At 35.2% G+C, this 12,744-nt stretch overlaps 1 protein-coding gene across 1 annotated transcript in view; it reads left to right on the top strand.

Annotated features, from left to right (window-relative positions):
- Nucleotides 1-12,744, top strand: part of VPS50 (VPS50 subunit of EARP/GARPII complex) — a 136,083-nt gene that overhangs the window by 45,775 nt on the left and 77,564 nt on the right. Inside the window, exon 13 of the mRNA XM_032402136.1 lies at nt 10,953-11,085. Coding sequence (XP_032258027.1) covers nt 10,953-11,085 — 133 coding nt within the window. The remainder of the gene's footprint in view (nt 1-10,952; nt 11,086-12,744) is intronic.

The following is a 12,744-nucleotide window of genomic DNA, read 5'->3' as shown; positions in this document are numbered from 1 at the left end:
TCAAATTTAAGTTAAGTATGAGGGAAAGAAAACCAACATTGTGCATCTTTTGTGTGCCATGGACTTCTTTTTTAAAGATTTTATTTATTTATTTGAGAGAGAGAGTGAGTGGGGGGGTGGCTGTGGAGTGGATGGGCAGAGGGGAGAGAATCTCAAGCAGACTCCGTGCTGACCACGGAGCCTGATTTGGGGCGAGTCGGATGCTCAACCGACTGAGCCACCCAGGTGCCCCTGTGCCATGTACTTTTACAGATGCTTTATGTGTGTACATCGTAGAAAGACAAAGGGACTGCTGGTCTAACATTCCATTCTTCTAAGCTTTATAAAATTTTTCTTGTAAATACTCTCTGTTGATACTGAATTCAATGTCAGTTTTTTTGAGGGTTAGTAAATATCTTTAGTAAGATCTCTGTTGCAGGTATAGTTTATTTTGATGTTCATATAGAAACCTAAAGACAAATTCCTCTTTTTAGTCAAAAACATGTTTCTATTCCCAAATTCTCAGGGCATTTTCTGTTATGAAGAATATATTGTCTCTCATCAAACAATCATGTTTTTGCTTCTCTATAGAATTAACTGCTTCTTTATTCTTTTGCTGACTGTTTTCTGACTTAAACTAGTCTGGTATTTATATGTTCTTACATTATTTAGAGTCTACAGAGTTAGAATGTGGATTATGTAAGTAGTTGCACAAACTAAGCAATCATTAATTAACATGTTTACTCTTAAAACTATACATACTTGAAATCATACAAGTAAAACATAGTAGAAAAATATACATAAGCTTTAAAAAGAAGAAAATAAAAATTAATATTTATGCATGCAAAGCTGATTCTTTTAATGTGTTTGTAAGCAAATAGCTTTTAAAAGTAGGATTATGCTGTACACACAGTTTTATAACATTTTCCCCACTTTCTATGTTATAAATAATTTTTCATTTCAGTAAATATGCTACCCACATAACTTTTAATAGCTTGACAGTATTTCAGTGTAAGATCCTGTGGATTAATTAACCAGTTTCCTATTCTTAGATATTTATTTTATTTCTAGTTTTTGTTATTATGAACAACACTGTAGTAAATATTCTTAAAGCTAAATCTTTGTACACATCTTTATTTACAATAAGTGATGAGAAATGAAATTGCATTGTCAAAGGCTTTGCATTTATAAGGGTTTTGGTTCATTTTTCCAAAATTGCCCTCTAGAAAGTGTGTTTCAGTTTATACTCCTCATCAGTGATGTCTGCTTTTATTCCTTTCCCTGTACACATGAATGCTGATTATTTTGTATTTATTAGCTTAATTGTCAGATACCAGAAGGTAGCATATCAAGAATAATTTATTTTGTTTATCACTCAGGCATATTTAGGATGTGAAGGAAATTAAACTGGGACATTTAATTGATTGTTGGAGTTAATTTGGTTGATTTGTTAGGCGAGTAGACCTTTTCTCTCTTATTGGAAGCTACAAATTTGAACATTTGCTCAAAGAGAAAAGTCTTTTCAGTTAGAAGAGTAATACTATACATTTACTTGAGTTGCTTCCTCAGGTCAGTTTTAGAATACTCCAAAGAATAAAGCTGTCAGATTTATTATCACATATTTTTACCATCACCACTCGTATATTTTCTTATATATGAATATATATTGATGTCTGTATATTTAAAATAAAATAAAAACTAGGTTTTGGTAATTTTTTAAAATTCAAAACTTAATGATCAAAAGTTAGGTAAGGAAAAATTTTCCCTGCTATTTACTCTCTGGATTGTCAAAAACCGTTAAGGGTCTGAAATTTTATCCTACTTACAAACTGACAAGCTAGTACCTTACCCTTTCATGGATGCTGGCAAAGGACACAAGACTCCATTTTCTTAATATTCTGACTTGCTAAGCATAAGCCAGTTCCCTTATCATCACTCAGCGTTTGTTAATCAAGTAATCAGTTCAGCTCAACAAGGATAGATAAGGGTTTATAGAATTTATAATCCAGTAAGGTGTCACGTTAATTATGATCAGAGGTAGGATAAGAAAAGTTCAAACAACGTAGTGTTATTGGGGTCCAAGGAAGGCAAAACTGTATCTTATTGTTAAGAGGAGGCTGCAAGTTTTGAGGGTCTTGGATTTCAACAGCACACTGTATGTAGCTGGGTCCTGGGGAAGTATAAGGAAATATCCTGAGCAATGGCATGAGAGGAGGAGAGCCTAGGGCAGGTGAAAGGAACCAACCTTAGGTCTTCTGGCTTGGTTTAACTGGATTTTCAGTATGAAGATTTGGTTGTTCAGTGTTCTCTGGGACTGAGTGCCTCTGGAGTGCATGCTTTGGGCTGTAGTTATTTGAGTAGCCAGTCTTCCCTCTTTGGCTAGAAATGGAGGGGTTTCCTGGTCACTTGAAACTGGCTCAGGTGTGGCAAGGCCCCTGGGCTGCCCAAGTCTAAGAACCTGTCAGTGTAGTGTAGACTGCTGGGCGGTGTGTGTGTTTGTGTGTGTGTGTGTGTGTGTGTGATGGGGGAGGGTTGGGAGTAAAAGTTAATGTGTGTGTATGTGTGTGTGTCTGTATGTGGTGGGGGAGGGTTGGGAGTAAATGTTAAAGACCCAACCTGTTTTTAGAGCATGGCATTTACTGCCAGCAGAAACAAAAAATAATTTACTGGTAGAAGGCTGTTCTTGAGACCTTCAAGAAACCCTATTTTTAATTTGATGGTGCTTTTACATTTAAATACTACCCTTTTTTTGGTAATAATCTCAGTTTAGGGGTTCCCAGCATTTTATTGATTGTAACTTTGAAAGATAATTATGTATTCTGATTACACCTGCTTTGCTTATTTTATAGTATTAACCTGTCTATTTGATTCATGCCATTTAACAGCAATTCAAAAAAACCCGAGAATGGTTTAAAGGAGACCGTTCTGTTTCACAATTTAGCACTTCACAAGGAATTTCACAAGGTGCTAGTTACTTAGTTCCAAGGTGCTAGTTACTTAGTTCCAATGGTTTAGAGGAGACACTTCTGTTTCACAGTTTAGTACTTTACAAGCAATTTCTCAAGGTGCTAGTCACTTAGTTCCAAGTTAGGATCATTTATATCATACAGATAAATATGATTTTGTGGGTATATATAATTTTAGTATTAATGATAAAATGGGAGATGAGAGTGACTATTTTCTTACCATGATATGTTTGTGTTTTTTTTTTTTATTTTTTTAAAAATATTTTATTTAGGGCACCTGGGTGGCTCAGTCGTTAAGCGTCTGCCTTCAGCTCAGGTCATGATCCCAGGGTCCTGGGATCGAGCCCCACGTCGGGCTCCCTGCTCCGCGGGAAGCCTGCTTCTGCCTCTCCCACTCCCCCTGCTTGTGTTCCCTCTCTCACTGTGTCTCTCTCTGTCAAATAAGTAAATAAATAAAAATAAAATCTTAAAAAAAAAAATTATTTATTTGACAGAGAGAGACACAGTAAGAGAGGGAACACAAGCAGGGGGTGGGAGAGGGAGAAGCAGGCTTCCTGTAGAGCAGGGAGCCTGATGCAGGGCTTGATCCCAGGACCCTGGGATCATGACCTGAGCTGAAGGCAGACGCTTAACGACTGAGCCACTCAGGTGTCCCTATGTTTGTGTTTTTAAATCATGAATGAATCTATTTTGGTACAAGGAAAGTTTTGCTACAGCTTATGTACATTGTTGTCTTTGGAGAGTCATAGTGTTTAAAGCTTCAGAGAGAACGTAGGTTATTTGCTTTATCCCTAGGGGTGTTTAGATAAATGAAGTGATATTATAGCCTCATGACCAAGTAGGTCACAAAATTGGGCCCCAAGCCCAAATGTGTTCTGTCCACTCCACTATACTGTGCACATCTCTGGCTTCCAATGGTTAGAAAGTACTGAAGATGTTCGTATTTTGTACAGCTTGGCCCTTACAGAAATAATTAGTGGTTGGAGAGATCTTATAATTGCTTGGCCCAGAGATTTATTTAGGTCCAGAGTTCAGCCTCCCCAGAGATGTTTTTAGCTCCTGGGTCTAGTGCCGTTTGGATCTGCAGCATACTTCCTGAAGCCTCCCAGACGGGCAGTAGTACCAGCTTCTGGTGATGTAGCTCACAGTGCTAACAGGATTCATCTAGAGATACTGCTAACTCTGTTGTTTTTTGAAATCCATCTATCAGTGTGTGTATGAAGTTGGGGATGGGGGGATGGCAGCGCTGGGAGTTTTGGGTCCCTGTGAGGATGCCAAGACATCTGTTCCTTTTATGTTTGTCAGGATGTGATTAGAGTGCTAAATCAAAATGAAACAAGAACAAAAAATACCTTAAGAATTTAAGATAATCCTAAGAATTTTTATTTTGACGTTGTAATTTAAAAATCATCTTCCTGAAATTTTTGTAGGTATTTGGTAATAGAGATTTCTGATGTGTATAAAAGCAAATTAATAAGAATTAAAAAGCTAAATCTGGCATTCTCCTTTTTTCATATGTACCACTTAGCTCTGCACTTAAGCAAGTTTTAAAAGATGGCATTTTTTTTCATTGTGTGCTTCAAATTGGAAGAGCATGCTCCTATTCGTTTCATGTTCTTTGAAAATGACCTCTAGATTCTTACTTATTGTTTATAATTAAGGCTGAGATGTTGCTGGTTTTACTAAGCTAATATCATCCTTTTTATTTTGACCAGGTAGGTTGGTTGAAGTAGTTAAATAGCAGAAATGGAAGGTGCAGAGTGTTACTTTAGCCAACAGTGATGGAATAGCATATCCTTTCTGTGGATTTTTTGAAAGTGTTAATCAAGATTTGATTAAGAAGCCTATTTTGATGTTTGAATAGTGAAGCATAGTGGAAATGCTATGTTGGACTTTCTACTTATAATGTTACATTATAACATCCAGATTTGTGAATATTCTCCAAATCCTTCCCCCAAGGATATTTGTTGCCTTTTATAATCCTCAGAGTTACTAGACATGTATGTTATCTGTATATGGGTTATGGATTTTTAAAAAATTATATTACTTAAAATATACTTTCTTTTCTACATGTTTTTTGAGATATTTCTAAAATACTGTTGTTTTTCTTTTCCACTTACCTCACAACTTTTGCTGAATGAATTGAAACTACTAGCTTTCAGCCAAAGAATGGCAATGGAGAATAGCTCTAGAACACAGAAAAATATTTGATAATTAAATTTCTGTTTCCCATATATTCTTAATTTTTATTTATTTATTTATTTTAAGATTTTATTTATTTATTTGACAGAGAGAGATAGCGAAAGAGGGAACACAAGCAGGCGGAGTGGGAGAGGGAGAAGCAGGCTTCCCGCTGAGCAAGGAGCCCGATGCGGGGCTCGATCCCAGGACCCTGGGATCATGACCTGAGTCGAAGGCAGATGCTTAATGACTGAGCCACCCAGGCACCCCTATTCTTAATTTTTAAAACAGAATTTAAAGACATGTTATTTTAGTTCTTTTGGGGTGTCTCACTGTGAATATTTTCTAAATGGATCAATTCAAGACTTTCATTGCTATTATTGATAGGTGATACGAACATGGAACTGGGATTAGAGTATGGCATTCCCCTGCCTTGGTATTTCTGGTCTTATCCTAAATGAACCGTCCCTTAATTGGGACTTGAACTGAGATGAAGTGTTAGGTATTTAGTAATTGGTGGGCAGATAAAACTAGTGATGAGGTAGGCAGATCCAGGAATCTCTAACAGTGTTTTATGAAAGGCAGAAACTTCAGTCCCCAGTGGTTTATTGTGTAAGGCTTGTGACCGCTAAGTTGCGGAACTCGTGCTGGCTGGACCCAGGGCTTCCAATTCCTTCTGTAGGCTTCTTTCTGTTATGTCCTGCTGGTGTGAAGAAGAATCGATGTCTGAGGGGAAGTTTCATGGTCTGTTAATTCAGAAACTCAAATTCTCTTCTTGGCCTATCTTTTATTTTTTGATTACTTATGCAATTATTTGCTTATTTGCTGGTTTCTTTGAATTTCTTTTGTTATAATTATGATTCACCCATGTCCGTGTGATAAGATTCTCTACTTGTAATTTAGAGGTGATTCTTATAAATTGATGAGAGAACACTAGTTGTGAATGATTTTAGTAATAAGGTGTTAAAAGCATAAGAAGCATTTGTTGCTATGAGAGTTGACACCAGTTGGTTGCATGGTACAGAGAAAAGTGGTTTTTGGAGTCCAGTTTTAAAATGAAAGGACTCTTTTAACTTATTGCCAGCATGGTCTTCACGTGCAGAAATTAACATATCTGGGCTTAAATGTATTAAAAACAGTATTTTTTCTCTCTCCCACCTTGCCCTCTTTCCTTAAACTATTTACTGCATGTGTATTTAGTACAAAGAATCTCTACATTTGTTTCTATTTTAGAATATAAATTTAGGCAAGAGTCATCTTGTTATCTGGTGCTCAGTACGTCATAGTCTTATGTTTGTACATATGAACATATTTGTGAAGATAATGCTATTTATATTCTTTTGGAAGACTTTCAGGCATGTGCAGTGGTTTAGCTAGATTTGTGAATTATTTACACTTGGATCAGTTTGGTGAGAAAAAGCTTGCTATAACTTCAATAATGTCAACTTTTTTTTGGAAAAGAATTTACATATACGTCTTTGTGTATCTCATCCAAACCCATTACATTTCAGCAAATCATCAAGAGGTAACATAGTAAAGAACCTCCTTTTCCTCGAATAAATAGGCAAATAATGTAGCTAGACAGCGTCTGGGTAGAAAATAGAAGGTAGTGGTAGTTCTAAGATTTAATTTTCTGGTTTGTTAAACTGTGACAAGTATAATAAAAATTAATTGGTGAACTATAACACAGTTATTTGTATAGTCGTAATTTTTCTTTGGGAAGAAATAAGACTAACACTGTCTTCCTTTTTTCTACCCGAAAGAATGTTGGGATATAATTAGATTAAATTTATTTGCATAATATAAATATAAATTTATGTAAAGTTGAGTTTATGAAGGTGAAAAAAAATTGACTTGTAAAGGAGTACCTTTATTCAGGTGAATGATTGCTGGGAGTTGCAGCCCAGAACATTTTTGTGATTTTTTTCTTTCCTTTGCCTTCTGCTTTTAGCTTTTTCCTGACCTTGTGCATCAGGATCAAGTTTTTATTACATGAGTGTGCTATAAGGGATATGTAGTGATGGGATAAAGATAAACCAAGGGGGAAAAAATCAAGACTGGTTCATTGTAAAGGTGGTAATTACAAAAGTAAACATGAAATGTAAACATAAAAAATTACTCCAAATTATGGTATAAGTGTGGAAAAATATTTTTTATTCATCTCTGCCAGCCGTGTGTAAATCTGGATGGTCATTCTAATTCTTCTCTGAATATGTACCTATAGCCAATGTGGTATGTTTAGAGAAGTGTCACTTCCTCTTACATTTCTTCCATTTCATCCCCAGCCCCACCTTGTAAAGATAACTAACTTCAATATTTTCTTGTTTATCTTCTCTCTTTATTTTTGTGATGATATCAGATATATGCATTAAATTTTTTCTATTTCTTATGACATATGTATAATTTTAAGTATATATTTTTTATATTGTATATGTAACTTATATGTTATACATATAATTTAAAATTCTTCCCTTTCTCATATATGTATGTCATGAAGGGGAAATTTTTTTTTAAATTTTTAAAAAATTTTAATTCCAGGTATTAAGGAGGGCACGTATTGCATGGAGTACTGGGTGTTATATGCAAACAATGAATCATGGAACACTACATCAAAAAGTAATGATGTACTGTAGGGTGACTAACATAACGTAATAAAATTAAATTAAATTAAAAAAATTTTAATTCCAGTATCGTTAACATACAGTATGATATTAGTTTTAGGTGTACAACATAGTGATTCAACAATTCAATACATTACTTAGTGCTCATCAAGATAAGTGTACTCTTTTTTTTTTTTTTTTTGAGAGGAAGAGCGTGAGGGAGCTGGAGAGAGAATCTTAAACAGGCTCCCCGCCCAGTGTGGAGCCTCATGCGGGCTCAATCCCATGACCTGAGCCAAAACCAAGAATCAGATGCTTAACTGCCTGAGCCACCCAGGCACCCCCAAGATAAATGTAGTCTTAATCCTCTTCACCTATTTTACCCATCCCCTCACCCACCTCCCCTCCTGGATGGAGCTAGAGAATATAATGCTAAGTGAAATATGTCTGTCAGAGAAAAAATTTATGTGGACTTTTAGAAACAAAACAAATGAACAAAGGAAAAAAAGAGACAAACCAAAAAACAGACTCTTAACTATAGAGAACAAACAGATGGTTACCAGGAGAAATTTTTTTTTAATTAAAAAAATTTAAATATGCATGTATCCGCTTATTATTTTTCATAGTTGTGTAGTACTCTTTTGTGTGTATGAACAGTAGTCTATTCAACCAATCTCCTGTTTGGACATTTAGATAGATTCCAGTATTTCGCAGTTACAAATAATCCTTCACAATGAATAACCTTGTGCATATATATTTTCACATTGTTTGAGTGGTATCTTCAGGATAAATTCCTAGAAGTAGGATTGCTGGGTCAAAGGGAACATACACATGTAGTTTTGTTAAACAGTGCCAAATTCCCTGCCGTAGGGTTATGTCATCCTTCATTCCCACCAGCAATGTATGACAGTGGGTACTTTTTCACAGCCTCGACAACAGAATAGAGTGTCAAAGATAAACAAAGCCAAATACTAAATTAAAGTTGTATGGACAGATTTTAACTAGTAATATCCTGTTGAAATAGGGAAAAGAATCCAGTGTGAACCAGGCTCAACTTCCATTTGTACAGAGATGACTGGGTGTTTTAAAGGGAGGGAGATGAGGCAGGGCTCAGAGTCAGGGAATGAAAAATTGCAGAAAACAGGAAGTGGGGGTTAGTCCCTGTGAAGCCCATCTGGGTTTGCTAACTGGGCTTATTGAAGTTAGACTCCCACTCTCTCCCTCAGAGCCTGGGAGATGGGGGCCCTATCTTCAGGTGTTACCTGGAACAGACAGTAAATTCTTTTGGCAGGCTTGAGTTTTCTCAGAGAGGCACTTTAACGGGGACTAGGGTCATCCTAGGGATGCAGCCTTGGGCTGTTAGAAACTATGTTAGTGTTTTGTTCAGGTTTTTATAGGCCAAGAATGAGGCCTAGCTTAGAGGATCTTGGCTAGAGTTTGGTCAAGGAGAGAATCTTTGTTAATAGTCAGCTTTAAAATTCTCACCAATCTGATGAGTGAGAATTTGTGTCTTATTGTAGTTTTAATGTTCATTTGTCCTATTAATGAATGAAGTTGGACATGTTTTCATAGGTTTAATGGCCATTTTTGTATCTCTATTTGTGCAGTTTGCTTGTGACTTCTTCCCATTCTTATATAGGATGTTTGGTCTTTTTCCCCAAAACTTTTAAGAGTTCTTTATAGATGCAGGATATTAACTCTTTGTTGTGATATATGTTGTGAATATTTTTTCAAGTTTGTCATTTGTCTTGGCTTTGCTTATGGTGTTTCGTGTTGCCATGTAAATTCTTTTTTAAAATTTTTATGTACTAAAATGTATCAAATTTTACATTTTATTACCTCTGAATTTTGAGTCATAGTTAGACTTTCCCTATATCAAGCTGAGAGAAGAATTAACTCAAGTTTTCTTCTAGTGCTAGTATAGTTTTATTTTTTACATTTAGATCTCTTATCCATTTGGAGTTTATTCTTGTGTATGGTATGAGGAATGGATTATTATTTGTATATATGAATGCTGTTGTTTTTTGCATTAATTTTGTGACCTGCTACCTTGCTAAATTATTTTGCTTGAGTTAGTTTTATTATTGATTCTCTAAGAATTATATTCTAGATATATTATTATCATTTGCAGACAGAAATTATTTGATTTCTTCTTTTCCTGTTTATTTGCTTCTTACTCTTTTCTCTAGTCTAATAACATTGGCTAATACTTCCAGAACATTGTTAAATAGTGGTGGGGATAGTAGGCATCCTTGTCTTGTTCCTGACCACAGTGGGTATTGCCTTAGTTTCCTTATCTTAAAGAAATATCCATCCATTTTAATTTTTTTATGAGTTATTATTAGGAACAGCTGTTGAATTTTGTCAAAAGGTTTATTCGAGCATCTGTTAGGATAATCATTTGGTTTTTCTTGTTAGACTGTTAATATGGTGAATTATATTAATAGATTTTTTTAGATTAAACCATCCTGCTATTCTTGGCATAAACCCAACTCAGGTAGTCTGACTCCAGAGCTTAACAACTCCTTTATTTTACTACTTCCTAGTTGAGTTTCAGAGATTTGACTTGCTTGCACAAAAGTGAACTGAGCCATACAAGTTCATGTTTTTATTAATTGCTTGATGAATGTTTTAATAAACATGGAGCTTAGAGGAGGGAAAGAATGTTTTGAAAGACAGAGGACCACTACCAACCTGTGCTGTCTTAAGCATCAATCACACCATAGCCATATTTGCTATGTAGCTTATGTCTACTAGCTCTGTACTTTGGAGGGCTTAGTATATACCAGTCTTACTAGCCTTTTAGTGTTTTATTGGCACGATTGGTTGTGGTAGATTGATTACAAAAGGAAGAAATGCTACGAAATCTCAAATGATGAAGCAAATGCTCCATTATGACAGCCTGCAAAATAGAATGGAGGCATCACTCTACCCACAGAAAAAGAGGGCAGAATGACAAGCTGGTAGTTTATACAAAGGATAGAGGGGGAAAAAGATACTCATTTTCATTAGGGAGATTTGAGACTACATATTGTTTCATAGTTATGTTATATAAAACATTATTTTAAAATGTTACTAATAGATATGGAATATCTATAATATCCATGTGATTTCTAGAATTTAGAGATCGTCAAAGGTACTTAAGTTACACAAATGACATAATGGATTGATTTCCTTTTTCCAAGTTGTGATAATTTTTAAAGTTGACTTTGCTCATTTTCTTCAGCATGTTACACCAGACAGCTATATTCCATGCCTTGCTGACCTGTGCAAAGCACTGTGGGAAGTTATGCTCAGCTATTACAGGACTATGGAATGGCATGAAAAGCATGACAATGAGGATACTACTTCTGCTTCTGGTAGGAAGTTATTTTGTTTTAAAAACAACTATAAATATGCCATATTTCTGGAATAGGGAGAAAGAAAAGGGATAGCCATTTCAGGAACTTTAGTGACCCATAGGTTAAATATTCACTGAAGAAAGTCATTCAGTGTCTATAAAAGCTCCATTAACTTTGGGGATTAACTGGACCAAAGGACTTCTTAAGTGATAGATATTACCAGCTTTCAGGAATATGTGGTGATGGCTTTAGGACTAAATTATTAACAAAGGGCTTTTAAAAAATTAATTGCAAACTAGGTAAGACATTGGTCTGTCCAATTTACTGTAAAATTAATGCTAATGTTTAATATTAAATCTATTTGCTAATTTGCAAGTTGTACTAATAAAGCTAGATTCTAAGAATTAATAATTATATTTTTCTGGGGTGCCTGGGTGGCTCAGTCGGTTAAGTGTCTGCCTTCGGGTCAGGTCATGATCTCAGGGTCCTGGGATCGAGCCCCATGTTGGGTTCTGCACCCCCTCCTGCCACTTATGTTCTCCCTCTCTCAAATAAATAAATAAAATATTGAAAAAAAATAAAAATCGTAATTATACTTTTCTTCCTATGAAAACACAGCAGGACTTAAAATTTTATAAAAAACAAGGTTTTAAAATATTAATATTTGAATGGAAAACACAACTTTAAATGACTATGGTATAGTCAGCTACATAAAGAACAAATCTTTGAGGAATTATTAACTAGACATTATATTTAAATTACTTCATTTGTATAATTATATCTTAAGTGATCATCCTTGAACAATATGATTAAGTATTCAAAATACTTTTAAAGTAATAAATGTTTTTATCAGCATTCTGTTTAATATGGGCAAAATAAATTATACTGCACAGGTTTTTTGTATTGCATACAATTTAATGTAGCTAGTCAATCAAATTATTTTAGTAACTTCTAATTTCTCAGGTGTTTGGTTTCTGTGTTTGGGTGCGTGGAAGAACACAAATCGTATTGTAGGATTCTTACAGTATAGAAGGCATAAGTTTAATATTTTTCTTGACTCATAAGAAGTTTATAAATATAGATAGTAAATATAGATAGCAAAAAATAACAGAGGAAGATTCTATAGAAGGATTTTCATCCTTTTAGGAATATTGCTGGGGGGATGGTAAAGGAAGGGAGGAGGAGAAAGCAGAGAAGAGGGGGCCAGGTTTCTAGGCCAGACTGTTCTTACCCAACTCCTGTACTCTCATCCCTGTACTACCCATGTGAGCACGGGTGTTGCAGTCAGAGATACCTGCTTTAGATTTTTGACTGCCATTTTCCAAAGATGAGAATGTGAAGAAGTTTATCTTCTCCAGGCCTCAGCTTCCTTTTTAAAGTGGGAGGTTAAAAAATCAAAACAAACAAACAGCTCCATAGGGTAGTAACGCATCTACCCGTAGATTTGCTATAAAGTTTAAGGATAATGTAACGTGCTTACACTGGTTGTTGTTAATATCAAAGGAGATGGGTCAAGAGATAATAATGATGAAAATGATGACAAAATGTCCACAGGCCTTTTTTTTTTTTTTTAAATCTCAGGTTACTTAGGGAATTGCTGGGATTACTGGGACCCCAGACCTTCACAAGTTTATCCTGTTTTGGCAACTTTTATTTTTTTCTAGATGCAGAAACTAT

This window comes from Phoca vitulina, unplaced genomic scaffold, assembly GCF_004348235.1.
Source record: "Phoca vitulina isolate PV1807 unplaced genomic scaffold, GSC_HSeal_1.0 scaffold4, whole genome shotgun sequence".
Taxonomy (NCBI): Eukaryota; Metazoa; Chordata; class Mammalia; order Carnivora; family Phocidae; genus Phoca; species Phoca vitulina.
The sequence above is the reverse complement of the archived record's forward strand: the minus strand, read 5'-3'. Positions and strand labels throughout refer to the sequence as shown.